At 29.6% G+C, this 19426-nt stretch overlaps 1 protein-coding gene across 1 annotated transcript in view; it reads right to left on the reverse strand.

The window, feature by feature from the left end:
• LOC111621560 (calpain-7-like) overlaps positions 1-19426 on the reverse strand; it is a 71329-nt gene that overhangs the window by 9991 nt on the left and 41912 nt on the right. The window contains exons 8-14 of the mRNA XM_023363736.1: positions 17628-17841; positions 17474-17559; positions 14360-14453; positions 8836-8982; positions 8536-8763; positions 3299-3443; positions 2879-2978 (exon numbers count right to left, since the gene is read on the reverse strand). Coding sequence (XP_023219504.1) covers positions 2879-2978; positions 3299-3443; positions 8536-8763; positions 8836-8982; positions 14360-14453; positions 17474-17559; positions 17628-17841 — 1014 coding nt within the window. The remainder of the gene's footprint in view (positions 1-2878; positions 2979-3298; positions 3444-8535; positions 8764-8835; positions 8983-14359; positions 14454-17473; positions 17560-17627; positions 17842-19426) is intronic.

The raw sequence follows: 19426 nt of genomic DNA on the forward strand, positions 1-19426 counted from the left end.
ACCTGTTGCAATTTCTCTAATTTAATTTTGTGATCTGTTGTGTTAGGAAGACTGTATAAAGTGCTTTATGAAAAAAATCCTTTTGCATTGTTTCTGCTATGATCCAAAGTGTAGAGATTTGGATTTGTCTCTTCAAGAAAAGCAAAGAATTTGAGTGCTACAATAAATTGTCTAAGATGACTCAACATAAAAATTTCACAACTAATCTTGTGCATGATCTAAAAAAACAGATCAAATATAGAAATTCCTTCTCTTTCTAACAAGAACATTGATTGGAAGAGAGAATGATCTAGGAAGGATAGTCAATTTGAGTTAGAATGAGTCAGAATCAACTCATTACATTTTGTTTGGGGATTATTTTTAGTTCATTATAGTTCATGTACCAATCCATTTAGAGACAAATCAGATTAAACACACATGTAAGAAACTGAAGAATAACAGAGTGAAAAGTCCTGGAGGAATGCCGGCAGAACTGATAAAAATGGAACAGAAAAATTATTTAGAATGACAACAAAATTATTCGAAAGGTGTTTTAATGGAGAAGACATTTCAGAAGAAAGATGTCAAAAAGCCAATTTTCCAATCTATAAAAAAGGAGACAAACAAAAATGTGAGAACTATTGAGGAATTACAGTAACAGCAACATTTAGTAGATTATATGGACAAATAATAAGAGCAGAGTGGATTCAGAACAGGAAGATCATGTATGGACAATATTTTTTATATAAAACAGATTATGCAGAAAAGATTAGCAACAGGACAAGTTGTTTGTTGTTTATAGACTTAACAAATGCATAAGATACTGTCCCAACATCAAAAGTATGGGAGACATTAAAAGAGAAATATTAATAATACACTTATTAAAGCAGTTAAAGAATTATATGGAGAATCTGTAACAAAAACAAAAATTGGAAAAAACTATCAGAAGAATTTATGGTATCAAAAGGACTAAGACAAGGATGATGTATCTCACCAACTTTATTTAAAATCTACATAGGAGTATTGAAAATATGGAAAAAGAAATGTTGTAATATGGGAATAGATATTAACGGTAAGTCAATGTTTACATTACAATTCGCAGATGATCAGGTGATAATGGCAGAAGATAAGGATGGTCTGGAACACACGACAAGAAAAATAAGAGAGGGACATTTTAAAGGAAGTTTATATAGAAACATGAGTAAACCAAAATATTTATGCACAGGAGGACTGAACAGTCATGGAACTGAAAGGAGAAAAGATTGAGGGATGTGAGCATTACAATTATCTTGGAATACAAACTCATCAAGATGGAAGAGATGCATTAGAAATTAATACAAGATTAGCGCAAGGTAAGAGAGCAGTTAAAAGATTAAATGGAATATAGTAGAGTGAAGAAACAACTAGATCAAGAAAAAAAAGAATACATAATGCTAGTGTTAAAAGCAATCTATTATACGGAGTGTAGGCATGGAGAATGACTGGGGGAGAAGAGAGAAAAGTAACAACAGTTGAAATGGATGCATTGAGAAGATTGAGCAGAATCTCAAAAAGAGAAAGAATAAGTAATGAGAGGATCAAAGACCTAATAGGTTTGAAGGAGATGGTTTTTGAAGAAATACAGATAAAACAACTTATTTGGTTTGGACATGTGAAAAGAATGAGTGGTGAAAGACTCCCGAAAATGTCAATGGAATACATTCCACAATAAAAGAAAAAGAGAGGAAGGCCCAGGCAAACTTGATACGACGGAGTAAAGTTAGCATATAGTGAAAACAGGATTAAAGAGGAATGGTGTATGGATAGAGAGAGATGGAGAGGGTTTCTGGAGGTCAGAAGGCGATGTCAGATGCCATAAATTGAATATAGCTAGATAGTAATAAAAATTTAAGAACAGCAATATTAATATGTTACATGATTCTAAATTGAAATAATGTTAAGAACATTAAAAAGAAATTCATAAAAAATGGAAAAATATTTTATGTACACATACTCCAGAATGGTGAATGTTGTGTTAGCTATATATTATTGTTATTGAAGCATTAAAATTACAATATTAAGAATAAACATTACAATAAAATAGTTGAGTTCATAGACACCATTTGTAAATGAATAAGATTTTTAAACAAATTTTCAATGCTTTCAAATAACAGATCACTAGATATATCAACTCTTGAAATATAATCATAGAAAACAATTTGTCAAACAAATACAAAATACAATCCAGTTTTCAATTAAAAGCTAAGATATCAATAAATGAGAAAAACAATAAAACATACTTTTATAATTTGTGAATATTTTAAAGCAGGGGTTTCTCAACCTTTTTAAAAGGGACATACACAAAAAAAAATATTTTTTCATTGACCCCCTTCAATATTAATTATACTATATTATATTATATATGCTATAGTCTCTTACATAATTTTTAAAAACATCTTCCTACACTTATTTAAGAACAAAAATATGCAAAATTTTTAATGTTGTAAAATAATTTTTTATATTTGCAAAGTTATATTGACCCCCTTCTAAAGGAATTAGATGCAGCTTTGAAAAAAAAATTAAGAATGTCTTGGAATACAGATGTCTATTTTAAAATATATAAATGTGCTGATACAAAAGAAATATAACTTTTTTGGTGAATCTTCTATAATTTGTGTCAAATAAGCAAAAGCCAAGCTTTAAATGCACAGAGATTTATTTTTAATATATTATTTATCAAAATCTTCAAAATAGTTCAAAATCTTGAGTTTTAAGTATTTTTATGTGACCATAAAATAAAAAAACTTATTAAAAATTTGATTAAATTTCAGAATTAATGACAAAAATACTTAAGATTCAAATCTGGTTGATTCTGAATTATTAGAACTTTATCAAATCCAATTTTGAAATTTTTACTTACTGGTGAATGCAATATGTATATTTAAATAGCGAAGGATTCCAATTTAAGTAAACGACATCGAAGAAGTGAAGGAGAGAATCATAATCTATCCAAAACACACCTATAATTGAAGACAAGAATTACACTCATTTCTACAAATTTTGCATCAATATTACATATATACAAATTTTTTTGTAATTAAAATTAAATTTATAATTTAATATAAACTTCTTTTCACTTATTTAAATCGCTGATGATAATTTAGAATTAAATAAGTTAATTATAGAAGCATAAGTTTTAAATTTTGATTTTTCAACATAATTACACATGATTATTAACAAAATAATTTATGATATTGTTGTCATCATTATTTTATTAACATTTGGTTCTTTATATACAATAATTTGTATATAATAATAGAGGTTTTATAATTAACCTTACCATTGTCAAACATCTTTGCACTTTTTGGATCATATTTCAATGCCTCCCGTAACTGCAGCGTCCAACTTGCGCTGTCATGTTCCGAATATTTTCCTTTCCAGCGAAGATGGCTCCAGGGATTTTTTACTAGAAATAATTGTTTTCCCTGAAAGTGAATATAAATAACATTAATAACTGTTTACATCTTTGTTAAACAAAAAATATTCAAATGTAGTAAAATCCCCATTTTTTGCTTTTTTCCACAGTCTTTCCATACCTACTGTGGGATCGACCAGTCTTGCAATGGGAATGCCAGATGACGAAAAATGTGACTCAATTTCTGGAACAGACTAAAAAGAAATTTTTTTTGTGAATTCCTAACTAGATCCTAGCTCCTTTACTGCCTTAGTCATGCAACCATCAGAAAAATCTCAATTTAACCAAAAGCAAATTTCTAATTTGAAAATTTAATTGGCATTAATAACAGACATTATGTAAAACCAAATTCAAAATTTTAATTGCATTAATAAACATTATCAGATATAATAGCATAATAGATTATTTTGCTTCAGTGTTTCAACTGTAAAAATATTTGAAAATTGCTGGTAAATGTTAAATTGGATTGGTTTGGTTAGTAAGATACCAAGAATGTTTCCTTTGAGATCAGTATTTGAATCCGTCATTGGCAATTGCTTTCATCATAACCAATAATTCAATAATATTTTCTTTATTTAAAAAAGCATTACAGTAAACAATTGGATGATGTAAAAATATAAAATATTACGCTTAAAATCATCATATTGTATTTTTGCAGAATGACTGGCATGCTGGTCTATCTGGGGAGACCATGAAATCAGATATTTCTGTATGGTAAAAACCGGCATGCCAGTTTAAGTGAGGCTATACATCCCTCCCTCTATACAGCACACATTAAAAAAAAGATGTTTTTATTCTAAAACCGAAACTATCAGCATTACACCAAAAACTACAATTATATGTTTAATTTCTTCATTTTGTCTTCTTTCAAACAACATAAAATACACACACAACTAGCAGTTTTGGAATTCCAAGAGTATTTTATTGTTATTTGAATAAAAAATGCAAAAATACAGTCGACCCCCCCTACAACACTGTTGATAATTCCGTTTTATATGAATTACATGTTGTATGAGTTACTTAGATTTTACAAATATGTGTGCCGGGCTGTGAATGGCTCATGTATTTGTAAAATCTAAGTGACTCGTACAACATGGAATTCATATAAAACGGAATTATCAACAGTGTTAGAGGGGGGTCAACTGTAAACATATTAAATTTAAGAAACTCACTGTAAATTATCTCAGCTTACACCAATTAACATCCACTTTGTGTGAAATTTGAGAGTCAGAATTTGAGATTTTTTAAGGTCAGGGTAGATGGTTCGTGTAACCCACACTGACTAACTACCAGGACTTACTGACATGAGTAGTAAATCGTTTTATTACCTTGTAAATGAAAACTCTCTTCTTGATTTTAAGTCATGAAATTACAATAGTATTATTTTATTTCACTTAGAAGAATGTTTTCTTTAACATTTAATTAACAACTAGTGTTGATAGATCTGATTCATTTTATATTTTAGTCACAGTTTAATCAGCATGCCAGTAATCCCAGGGTTTCCAGCATGCTGGTCTCCCCCATTTTTACGTAGAATGTCAGTCATTCTGCAAAAATACAGTAACACTTTTTCCATCACAAAAATAAAATAAAAATGGCAGCACTGGAAATTAATGAACTGCCAAAAAACTTTTGAAGTGAAGTGAGTGGGGGCTGAGCAAAAGAAAGCATGCATGAATATAGGGTTGGGCCGTGAGGGGAGTGAAGCAAGCAGGACTAGAATGGTTGGCCACCTATCCTATGGGAAGACCAAATGAGTGGGAGGCTGGTCTGAGGGGCATTGGCTCTCTTGCAGGAGATAACTCATCAAAATTTTTATTACAAATTGCACACTTGTTTTCAATATAGACTAAGCAAATAGGGAGTTGAACCACCATAGGCTGCTAGTAGGGTTTCTCATTTCCCGGTCTTTTGGGGAAAAAGTGAACTGTTCTGGGAAATCCCAGGATAGACTTAATTATTTTTAAGATATACAAAATATCATGAATTCAAATGATATATTTTTCATTTTTTAAAGTAATTTAATATGTTCTGCAACCTACAAAATCATATTAATAATGCTGTATAAGATATATATTAAAAATTACCTTTGAATTACATAGAAATGTTCACAAATAGAAAATATTTATTAAAGTTTGCTGGAAACTGCATACAACAACAACAACAAAATGCTTTGAATTGAGTTAAAAATTAAAAAAAAATGAACTTAGATCAAACTTCTAACTTAGAAGGTAATTTTTGTTTTTAAATAAAATATAATATAAAATATTGTAAATTTTTATAAGATTTTAAAAAGCAAAGATGGTCAATACTCTGTTCACTCAATCTGATTCCTATTTTAGCAATGAAAAGTCCCGCTACCGAGAATGCCCTTTCCGATTCAATTGATGTGAGTGGAATCATGTTTAATGCATTTAAGAGAAAACAAATATTGTGTGTTTTTCACCTGTATCCTGAAAGATTTCTAGTTCATTTTTGAGATTGTAGTATTTCTTTTGTTCTCTAGTACTCTTGATTTATCTACCTTGACTGCTTTAATAGAAACATCATAGCCCAATAATTCGGCAGTTTGTTTGTCTTTAATAATCGGGTTTATGAAGAAAAACTTCATACTTGCAGACTTGCCCAATTTGCACAACTTGGCGTTACACAGTTATTGAAGCTACTGGGCATGGTTAAAAATTAAGACAGCATAAGCATAATTATTCCAGATATTACAGGTAAAGAATTTTGAAAGTCCTGCCACAAATAAGCTACGTATTGATTATTAACCATTTGTGACATATCATAGCGAGCAAAAATTTAAAAAATCTAATAAGTAGGTTTAAAATTAATAAATACAAATGTATTCTGACAGTTTGTGTGTTAATTATACTTTCTATTTGCAAAATTTCCTCAACCTTAACACAAAATAAGAATTTTTAAGAAATTTGTGGGATTTCCCGGGTTCCCGTTTGAGAAACCCTAGCTGCTAGTGAGCAAAGCCCCTTAGTTTATACATAAAATTACAGTAAATTCACCAATCAATTCAAATGAAAGCAGAATGCATAAAGAAAGACAAATGGTAAGTCAAATATGTCAACTAAGAAATTCCAGTTTGAAAAATTAAAATGTTTTATATCCTACAAGACATCAAAGTTTAAACCTTGATGCTTTGCAGAATGTCAAGGTATTAACAACATAATAGAAATAACAAATAATTTTTTCTAAATGTTGGCCAATAACAATCAAATTGGGAAATTTAATTCAATCCTTAGAAACAAAATAAACAAATTTTATTTGTTCTTTTACAATTACATTATTTATATACCTTACCATTCCAGTTATTTCATAATGTCACAATATCTAAAAACAATTTATATTAAGCACCATTTGCTTATTTTTAAAGATATATTTATTATTATTAATTCACTCCTTCCTATTCTTTATTCAAATATATTGTTTACATTATAAGAGAACTAGCAGATCCCGCCACACCTTGTTGTGGCTCAAAATGTATCTATTATAAATGTATAACACTTCCCCCGTGGGTGGGAATTTTTCGAAAAATTTTTTCTTAGTGTACATTCTCTTGACGTACCCTATTAAAACGCAATCAAAAGCGCAAAAACCCGCATCTAAAATAGTATAATAGAAGCCAAGTTTTTCACAGTAAGCCTTAATCCTGTCCCTCTCCCCCGCGGGGGAATGTCGAAAAATCCCTTCTTTGTGTACATTGTGTTGACGTACCCTATTAAAACGCAATCAAAAACGCAAAAACCCGCATCTAAAATAGTATAATAGAAGCCAAGTTTTTCAGAGTAAGCCTTAATCCTGTCTCTCTCCCCCCCGGGGGGAATATCGAAAAATCCCTTCTTAGTGTACATTCTGTTGACGTACCCTATTAAAATGCAATCAAAAATGCAAAAACTCCGCATCTAAAATAGTATAAATAGAAGCAGAGTTCTTTACGGTAAGCCTTCCCCGTAAGGCTTACCATAAAGAACTGTCCATCCCCCATGTTTAACGGAATAATATACAGCCTATGTCCACCCTGAAGTTCCATTCTAAAAATTGGTGAAAAAATTTTTGAAATCGGATGAGTAGTTTCGAAGATTACCTGCTGCATACAAACTAACATACATACAAACATTACCTCTTTATAATATTAGTATAGATGAAGATTGCCAACTTGAGATGAATGCTGTGAATTTGGAAGTAATTACTACAGTTCTTGATTCTAATGTGCATGATGAGTTTGAAATCATATTTTAAAAGTTTTAATGGAGGAAAAAATTTGTAAATAATAAATTTTATTATGTACCGCTGAGTAAGAACAAGTTAAAAATCCTCAACTTCCAGTAAATCAAATGCCACAAAATAGGAAACTTTTGGCAGTTATATTTCAATATTGTTCACATATGACAATTTTCTATCTTAATGCTCTATCACAAAGTTATCCCAAAGATAGTTTAAATGTTAAAAGTCATTAAATTAAATGCTCACCACTAGCAAATTTTGTTTAAACTAATGTGACCACCAAGTAGTAGAGCCAAAAACCTATTATTGGCTTAAGACACATCTGGTCCACTTGAAATGACTTCCAATCATTGTTTTGGATCATAAATTTAAAATGCCAGCAATTCTAAGACACATCTACTTCAGAAGAGCAAAAATGGGTAAAAAGTAAATCTTGGATTCAAGGAATTTAATCCTTTAAATGTCTTAAGAACATTGATTTCTTGATACTTAAATTTGTGTCAATCTGGATAATGAAAAACAAGATTAAATATAAAATTTTTAAGTCTACAAGCACAATATTTTAAATTTATTTCTAGGATCCAACTCCATTTGACAGTACTTTCCAAGTATTTTTCTCAAAAGTAAATGGAAAAGGTTTTGATTCATAGAAAAAAGTCTAAAAGATGTATTTTTATATTTCTAACTTTGGGTTCAAAGACAAAAATTTCAGAATGTAATTTGAACATAAATTTTGAAATATTTTTTTATTTCGATTGCATTTCTGACTTTCTACCCAATGATGTGAAATAACAGGTAAACTTGTATAAATAACCAATAAATCTAATTTCTAAATAAATAAAACTTGTAAAATAAATACACACCATTACTTCTTTTACATCTAGTATGGCATAGGCATGAGTGGGTACAAGACCGGCTCTATCGGCTTCAACTTCATTTAGTTCACCCGTGGCAACACTCAGTAGCACGTCTCCTTTCAAATGACGGCTGTGTAACATTTTGAACAGATTTTGCTTGTTGAAATCAGGATCTTGTGTGTTTATTGCTATTCGTTCGGGTATCCATCCAGTTAAAGCATGAAGATCGATGTTCTTTAAACAAAAGGAATTTCAATTAAATTTAAATCAACGTATATTACAAAAGATAATATAAATGGCACTCACAGAGTTAGACCCAGGAAAGTCATATCCTCCCATTACTTTCATGTATGCCTTTTCGAGGAGGGAAACCCAAAATTCGTTGCAATTACTTGAATATGAACACAGTAATTCTCCATTTTGTGTCGACGGAAGATAATCGTCAATTATTATCTGAAAATGCATCTTAGAATTAATTAATTTTATAAATATGCAGGGTAGCCACTCAAAATCTCAAAAGTTACTCAGCTATTTCCTGGTTTGTCCTAGTAAAAACATAACTTTTCCTAGTTCATTTTTAATTCTTCACAAGAAGAGCATTTACAATCTTATAATTTATACATTACAAAACAAAGTAAACAATATTAAACAGTCTATTTTAGTTTTAATTTTTATAAATTCCAATGAAAAGCAACAAAATTTATGACTCTTGACAAATAATGATTTAGCAATGACTCTGAATGATGTAATCAAGTTAACTTGAAAACTGCTTAAGCAAAACAAAAGGGAAGTGTAATTTAGCCCAACTAACAGAAATTTTCATCGTCAATACAAACTGATGATCAGATATGGTCAATTATTCAAGTGGATTTAACTTGATGGAATGGAACCATCCTAGTGGCTGATGATGGTGTGGATAGAATATGGATAGTAAATATATGGATAGATGATGGTAGGAGTAGACAAAGTAGCTAAAATTGTACATTAATATCCAGTAAATTCTTGAAAGAATGGCACTCGAAGAACACAGAATATTTAAAACAAGAGAACCTTCCAGAACTTGTTGAATCAGGCACCATCAATATTACCAAATAATTAAAATATTTTCATCTTTTTGAAATTCTTCTTCATATCTCTCTGAATATTTTCAATAAGATTTATTGCATTTAAACTTAAATTTGTATCTGCAGCTTTTATAAGTACTAAACTCTTAATTATAACATTTTATATTTATTAGAATATCACTAAAAAGGTATAGCATGCTGGAAAAAAAAAACAAGGAAAATTCATAATTTCAGAAATAAATAAAAATTTGACAAAGATTTAAACAGAACAAAAACAAAGTTTATTGAATAAATAATTAATTAATTATTCAATAAATTAGAAGAATATTAATATTGATATTCACAAAATTTAAAACAATGGGATCAGTAAAAAATTCATAAAAAAATTTTTATTGTAAATTCTAAAAATTAATAAAATAATTTCTAGATTAAAACCAAATAAAACTACTTTCTCTTATCCAACTTTGAGTGATTTATTTTAGCAGATAAACAAATAATGTAGAAATATTAAACTTTAACTTTAATTACCAACAACTTTATATTCACAAAATTCATCATAAAATCCAAATGCATTTTGCTTACAATAAAGCCTCATCAGTGGACATGGATAAGAGAAAGTAGTTTTACTTGGTTTTAATCTAGAAATTATTTTAATAATTTTTAGAATTTACAACAAAAATTTTTTATTAATATTGACATTTTCTCTATTATCACTACAAATTTGGTACCTTTTAACTGAAGACACAAATAGGTAAAGGGGTTTTGTTACAATCATTCAAAGCCCAATTGTCCCGCATTGATAAAGGTGTAATGTCACCTTGTTTCAAATGCTGTTTTACATTATGTGATTTATGTTGTTCTTGGATAAAAATGCCACTTTCTGTTGTCAACATATACTTCCTTGTCTTCAGAACATGTATTGTGTATACCCTTGAGTGACAATGTAAAATTAATAAGCACATAAAATCTTAACAAATACCACAAACTCTAATGAATTTGCCATCAATATTTTGATGAAAACTAAATTAATTGTTGCAACCATTTGTTTCTCTGATATTTTGGTAATTTGCCTATTTTAGATATCTTAACTTCCTAAAAATAATTCATGGGTTATCTGTATTTTAAAGTCAATTTGAAAGCAGGCATGAACCCATGCCTGCTTTCAATTTTAAACTGCACTTACAAATTTGCCCAATGGTTTTTCTTTTATAAGTAATAGATATGTATATATCCATGGTGCGGTTTACTTTATATTACTTTTAAAAAATCAATTTTTCAAAAATATTTCCTCAAAATTGATGAAAAAACTTTATGGGTTAATTGTACATAAATAACCCCCGTTTTTTGCCTGGACCGCATTTAATCAGAGACAAAGCTTTTATTTGTATTCTTTATTTATTTTCTATGCATTTCGAGTGCAATATTTTCTTGTAATTTGCACCCCTCTTCAGGATTTTTACATTTCTATAAATTTGGTAAATTTAATTATTACATCAGTAAATTACTACAATTAGTTAGTAAACCATTGTATAACTATTGTAGTAATTTACTGATGTAATAATTAAATTTACCAAATTTATAGAAATGTAAAAATCCTGAAGAGGGGTACAAATTACAAGAAAATATTGCACCCGAAATGCATAAAAAATAAATAAAGAATACAAATAAAAGCTTTGTCTCTGATTAAATGCGGTCCAGGCAAAAAAACGGGGGTTATTTATGTACAATTAACCCATAAAGGTTTTTCTTTTGTCTAAACTTACTAAGTGTTTTTAAAAATAGTAAAAAATTCTTTACATGGCACACATATTTGTCTGCTATTGAAATTTTTCTGGAAATAACCAAATATAAGTATGTCTCACCTTTAGTTCTTTCCCATTTTTTCTGCATTTTAACATTTCAAGTTTACATTATTAGATATTTCTACTTAAACTTGTATCTTGAAAGCTATTCCACCTTTTCTGTATAATGACATCAACTATTAATTTTAGCATACATTAATTCTCTACAGTAAATAAGAGTTAAACAATTGACTCCAAAACTCGCCATTAAATACGAAAGTGTCTACTGCAACTTTCATAGTAAAATCAGCAATGATAAGATTAATAACAATTACTTTTTTTATCACTTATTTATTTTAATCTGCTTTGGCAATAATTCCTACAAAGAGCTATACTGGTCACATCACCACTCCAGATTTGTCTTAACCCCAGAAAGCTCTTCAAGCATCAAATGTATTACAGATGTTATATATGTTAACATCTCTAATTTTTTTTCAAGTTTAATTTAGTATTTATTATTATTATTGTATACTTAGTCTGTTCAATAAAATATGAACTTTTCAAAATCATCTTTGATGAGTAGTTAGTCAGACTTGTTGTCAATCAAGCCATGTGACCTGAATAATTATATCGCTTTAAAGTAACCAGTTCCTGAAATGTAAAAAGCAGAATGTTATGTGGGTTCTTCAATGTGATGCAATGTCACATGATTGATTTCAGTCGATGATCGTCAGTTTTCTAGCTTTCCGACATCATCAATGACAGATGTTATGAACAACCAATGAACCAATCCAAATACTCTTGTTTACAAAATAATGGTTTACAAAGTAGGTCATTTGCAGATCATGGAAATGATCTGCAAATGACCTACCTTGATAGCAACAATTAACAGTTAATTAAGCTCTGAGCATAGCTTTGTTTGCTTTAATCATCCCTTAACGCCCACACACAAGTCTCACTTGGGCAATTATTAAATAATCGTTTTTCAACTTCCTATGAATGGATTTGACTCAAGTAAAGTTTTATTTACCTTCTATTGGATGTTGTCTATGATCTCAGCAAATTTCATAATTTTATACCCAATAGAAGTTCTTGTTTTAGACCTTTTTTTTCTGTTTCCAACCTATAAAAATAGTACAAATGATCAAAAATAAAGTGATATATTTCAGTATTTGTGGTAATTAGTACACATGTGGCTAGAATCCCAACTTCCCAAGGCAATCATGGAAATGATCTGCAAATGTTGACCAACAGCTGTTCTCAAGGTCAAATAGTTATAAAACATACTACTGTATGTGTCATTGTGGTTTGTGTTATATGAGAAAAAAATACAAATTTAATATTTTTAAAGCAATATTTTATAATTAAAAGCATTTATTTCAAATTATTATATATTTTTGTAGTAGTTTTCCTATATAATGCATTTTGGAAAGGGTGCCATTTAGGAACCACTTTGTACATATTCATAGAAGTAAAATCAAATACTTTTTTACTATTAATTAATTAATATTAATTAATATTTTTTTAAGTTATAATAATCAATAATAAAAAAATTGGCATTAATGGATTAGTTTATGGTATACATTCACCATTCAGAAAGGTTGTCAGACTAGGTGATAAACTGCCAATTAGGCTACCAATTCTACAAGTTGGATATTAAAATTTTTACACCATAATTTGTAGACAATTTATCTTTGACTTACAATTATGCAATGAATATTGGCTATTTTTTAATATAATTATGAAACAGTTTAAAAATTGAGAGATTTTTGAAATTGAAGCAGTATATTAAAAAGTGGAGCTGTCCTACCTAATTCAAAACATCTAATCACTTTACAATAGACTATGAATTCTTGTTATTTACATTGTTTATAATTATTTTATTTGTCAAAATTCATTTTATAACATTTAAAATGATATTCCTGGCTTGGCTATGCAATGTTTCATCTTTACTTTCCATTATTTTGCTAACAAAATTATAACTAAAGATAGCATTACAGTAGAGCGTCGTTTATCCGAATCAATTGGGGACTGGGGTGGTTCGGATAACTTATTTTTCGGATAACAAATCATGTACGAAAAAATATATTAATTTATCCCATGTTGAAATTTCTCTCTGTTGCGTGTTGCTTCGTGTTGAATTTGCATCGATGTTAAGCCTAATGAAGACTATTGTATCATTAAAAATTATTTTTTTATTTTGTACAAACAAAATAAATTTATTGAAAAATATAAAAACAATAAAAAATTATACTTCAGATGTTAATTTAGTATCAAAAACGTAAAATATTTGAGTAGCCCGAGAAATAGCCAAAGATTGCAGCGCCAAAGCACTAGCGAAAATTTAAATTTGTCAACTGGAATGCTTTCGGATAACGGACGTTTCGGATAACCAGCTTTCGGATAAACGACACTCTACTGTATTACCAATTTGATTTGTTTGCTTCATTTTTAAACTCAACATTGTAGAAAATTAATACATTTGTAAATAAAACACCAAGTAAAATACATTTGTATACAATTTAAATAACTTTTGAGTTAGAAGACAGTAATAAATTAAATTGTGTAACATTTTCTGAACTGTAACTGGATGAACAAAACTGAATTTTAGCATCCTATTGAATAGCTGATATCATGATTACAATCCATTAAAATATTTACCATATAAGGAAGCTAATCTCTGATTTTAAAAATATTATCATCAACTTTGATACTTAATAAAGTTTAGATATATTGGAGATGAAACTTTTCCCCCCGATTCCCTTATTTTAACAATTTATTGTAGGTAGGTGTAGGTGTAATTATAACAGAAATAAAATGAAAGAAATGAGAAAAAAATGCAATGTATGAAATAAAACTTTCTAATTGCATATGAGTTAAGCAATGTATTTTCAAATGCAACTTTGTAGGTGCAGATTATATGATAAGACAATGCAGTGTGGATTATACACAGGAAATTGCAGTATTATAATTTAACACAATTACCTTTCGTGGTACACCATTTATGTGAAGTTTTACCATATATTTTCCACATGGATTATAAACTGGTTCTCCGGCTCTATTCTGAGGATATATAATGCTGAAAATGAAATAAATATAATATTAATAAAATAAAATTATCTAATTAATATTTATTTCAAGCATGCATATAAAAATAAACACAGTAAACCTTCACATTTTACACTTATTCCTGAAGATGCAAACAGTTTGAGAATTTCATTGTCATAAAAAGTTTGTTGAAAAACACTGACTCAAGCTCTTGAGACAATAATCATTTGATTTGAGGAAACTGGACATCTGGCAGTTTGACTGGTCAAGGTGCAATCTTATCATTTTAAGCAATTGAAGACTTTGTTAAACAGTTAATTGATAATGTTGCATGCTCCAGTAATGAACAGGCAGTGTCATGGGGTTGGGTGTATCCTATAGCACAATGTGGAATGCACTGAAAAGGTTGATGCACTGTTAATTGTATAAGGTTGGCCAGGACCAGTAGTTGCTTGCCACCAACAGGAAAATATGATTGATCCTTGCATTCTGTTTTCTTACCAGAATAGATGGAAATGTGTTGTGGCTGTGGATGATCCTATGGAATAACAAGACACATTTTCACCTTGATGAAATAGTGAATACTCAGAACTGTTGCATTTGTTCCACAGAAAACCCTCACAATTTCTAGTAGATTCCACTGCAGTTGCCTAAGTTAGTCTTGTGTGGATTCACAGTCACATTTAACCTTGGATCATTCTTCTTCAAAGAAGCTAGTCTCAGTGAGGCTGTAACTTGCTTCGTGACAGCTTGAAATACTGACAGTTGCTTATATTTTGTCATAACCCAAATGCAATGGCAACAATGCTCAAGTCAACCACTTTCTTACAAAATGGATCATCTCCATATATTGGATGTTGCATACAGCAATTTCTGCCACAATATTTTACCAATAAGGAGAAATGTTGTTGCAGAATAATTAATTATGCATTTCCTATTTCCAAATATCACACAGATTAAGATCCAGAGAAAGAGGTATCTTCTTTGTCTTCAAATCTTAATTAATGTGATTTTTGGTTGCAGAGACACACAAAAAGTGTGATTTAGCAAGAACATTGTGCAAATTTGGCAATCTCAAATTACAGTATATTACACAGTGACTGAAAAGCATCACAAAGGATCAAACCTGGTCAGCCATTGAACACATTGTTAATTGCCTTCTACTTCAGACAGTTGCACTTCTACTCTTATAGCTTATACCTAGCTATTTAAAACTGGCAGCCCACACACAATCCAGATCCAATTAATCTAGCCATATCTCCCTAGTAACATAATATCAATAGTTTCATCATTACAAATAGCCAGCACAATATTGCACAGTTGCAATTAATCAATAATTAGTAAGGAGAGTGCATGCTCTAAGATTCAAAAATCTGTGAGTTATCCATAGTGACAACAATACAACAATCTGATCTGATGATAGAGATTTGTGCACATACAATAATTTTTATGTATTAGTTTTATTTATGAACAGTTTAAAAATGGCAATGAGCTTTATATAATACATATCATACATATTCATCCATCCTTGCTGAAAAAAGTTAAAATTACCTTCAAACCAGAAACAAATAGTTATTGTTTGATCTGTTTTTGTTTTTGCTATTAGATACACTAGATGAACTAGTGGCAAATTAATTTTCTTGGCAGTCATCAGAAAGACTTGTTGACGCAGTTGCTTCTTGGATCAAAGTTGCAAAATTTTGGGAAATTTTGCGGTTTTCTTTTATTATTTCCAATTTTAATATTTTTGAATGTTTAGATCTTACAAAATTTGGTTCCCCAATAACATTCTAATTACTGCTGTACAAGGATTTTTCTTAAAAAAAATTAATTATTAGATTATTTTTAAACGAGTTGTAATATAAATCAAAGGTCTACTGTGTATTGTGTATGTATGGTACAGTACATATGTACAAACACACATGTATTTATTAGGTTATTCGGAAAGTAATTTCGTTTTTTTTTACCACTAGATGAATTATTTGTACTTTTTCCACCATTTTCATTCTAAACCGTATTATCATTATATATTTTGACAGCTAGCATTTTAAGGCTTATTTGTAAAAAATTTTATTTCATTTCATGCAATTGTTTATTTTTTGTGTCCCATCAAATATGGAAGATCAAAAGCAGCATTTTCGGCATATTTTGCTTTATTATTACCGAAAAGGTAAAAATGCTGTTCAAGCGAGAAAAAATTTGTGTGACGTATATGGAGAAGATGTATTGACAGAACGACAGTGCCAAAACTGGTTTACAAAATTTCGTTCACATAATTTCAATATTGAAGATGCACCACGTTCTGGATGGCCAGTTGACATCAATGAAAACAAAATAAAGGTACTTATTGAAGCAAACTGTTAAATAATGACACATGAAATCAGTAAGAGATTAAATTTGTCAAATTGAACCGTTTATGATTACTTGAAACAAATTGGTTTCGTTTCAAAGCTTGATATATGGGTTCCACATGTTCTTAAGGAGAGATGCTTTCATTTGTGGGATTTTAAAGAAATTTTTTTTTTGGAGCTTTTACCAGACAATTTAACAATTGATTCAAAATTGTACTGCCATCAAGTAAACAAATCGAGTAATATCATCAAACAGAAAAGGTGGCCAGAATTGATCAACAAAACAGGTGTAGTGTTTTACTACAATAATGTCAAATTTCACATAAGTTTGGTAACTCGTCAGAAACTGTTATAACTTAGATGGAACGTGCTATTGCACCAACCATATTCGCCAGATCGAGCACACTAAGATTATTACTTGTTCCGGTCTATACAATTTTTTTTAACTAAGACATTTACTTGAAATGACAATGTCAAAAATCACTTGGATCAGTTTTTTGTAAGCAACGATCAAAACTTTTATGAATGTGAAATCATGCTACTACCAGAAACGATGACAACAGGTATTTACCAAAATGGTCAATAAATAATTCAATAAAATATTTATTTATTATAAAAATATTGTGTTTTTTTCCATGGAAAAAAACGAAATTACTTTCCGAACAACCCAATATTATGCAATAACTAATTAAATTTTTACCTAGTGATAATTTTCCTTTTGAAACGTTTCTCATACAAAGCACTAACAGCTAGAGAAGCAATAAAGGAACAATCAGATACAAGAGTCTGAAAGATAATAAGCATAAATTAATCTTAATTTTTAATACTTTTAGAGAAATTAATTATTATTTTACCTGTTTAATACTAAAACAATCAATCAGCTCAATTATTTTTGGACCGGAAGATATATCTTCCGGTCTTATCCACCTTTTGAACGATGTCTTCTGTTTGGGTGAAAGTGCCAACTTACCATCTTTATCCGTAAAAGGTAACGGATAGGCAAATTTTTCTTTTAAATCAATTGACATAAAAGGTACATATTCACGACCATTAATAAATGAGGTTATTCTGAAAAAACATGAAAATTCTCAATTAATTGTTGTATTTATCATCTAAATTTTTCCTAATAATAATGATATGAGATGATTAATTACATAAAATATAATCTAAAGTATTTTTAGCATCAGTACATATATATATATTTTAAATACAGTACATATCAAACCATAATTATACATTGATGACTTGGAGCCATCAGGACATGTGTGTAGTTTTTGCACTATTGAGACAGCCAAAGGTCAAGAGACCCAAGTGTTTGATGCACAAATATAAACACAATTATTGTATAAATTTTATACAATAGTGCACTTACTACAGAATAGCTGAATCTGCTGTAATGTGATAATTGCATTCCCAAAATTCACTATCAAAATAATAGTCACTATTTCAATTGAAAAATGAAGGTTATTAGCTATAATCCCCTTCATTTTTCAATTAAGCTAATAACTTAATTAATCTCTAGCTAATAATTTTCTTACAAGAATTATGATGATGAAAACATTTTTCATGTTGTTATTAAGAAATTGTCCTATTATTTCAAACATAAAAATATATTAACTCTAATAACAACAAAATTTAAGCAATTAGTAAATTCTGAATATTTGACTTTGCTCAAAATAAAATATGCTTCAGTTACTATAATATTGGGTGTATAAATATGACTCCGCCCTTTTTTAATAGATGGTGTTAGTAGTACTGCTTGCATGCAACATTTTTATTTGAAAGATTTGACAGCATTCTTCAAAAATAAATCTGAGACATCTGTTTAAAGTGTAAACAATAATTATTTTTATTTGATTAAAATTGTCGAGTTTTGTGCCAGGAAAACAGCATTTGTGGGAAGTCTTGCTTCATTATTTTATTTCAAAGAAAACTGCAGCAGAAACATATCATTTGCTGTTGGAAATTTATGATGAACATGCTCCATCCAATACAACATGCAAAGAGTGGTTTTGATGGTTTAAAAATAATGATTTTGATACACATGGCAAAGAGCATGAAACACCACCAAAAAAATTCCAAGATGAAGAATTGGAAGCATTACTTGATGACAATCCTTGCCAAACACAATTGGAACTGGCTGCTGCTTTAAATGTTTCTCAACTATGTATTTCCCAGCATCTATGTGCAATGGGAATGATTCAAAAGCAAGGAAATTGGGTCCAATATGAACTGAAAGAAAGAGACATTGAATGTCGAAAAACGATATGTGAATTATTGCTCCAAAGACAAAAAAGAAAAGGTTTTTTGTACTGAATTGTTACTGGAGATGAAAAATGGATACACTTCAACAATCCTAAATGACCAAAGGCATGAGTACGTACAGGTGACCCAGGTCCATCAATGCCAAAACAGAATGTTCATGGAAGTAAAGTTATGTTGTGTATCTAGTGAGACCAAAAGGGTGTCGTGTACTATGAGCTGTGGCAACCGAGTAAGACAATCAATGCTGAACGTTACAAACAACAGTTAATCAAATTGAACAAAGCATTGAAGCAAAAACATCCAGAATATGCCAAAAGACACAACAAAGTTGTCTTCCAACATGACAATGCTTGCCCACATGTTGCAAGATCAGTTAAGGAAACTCTAG

The sequence above is a fragment of the Centruroides sculpturatus genome, unplaced genomic scaffold (genome assembly GCF_000671375.1).
Source record: "Centruroides sculpturatus isolate CEXI.00-Female unplaced genomic scaffold, Cexi_2.0 scaffold45, whole genome shotgun sequence".
Classification (NCBI taxonomy): Eukaryota; Metazoa; Arthropoda; class Arachnida; order Scorpiones; family Buthidae; genus Centruroides; species Centruroides sculpturatus.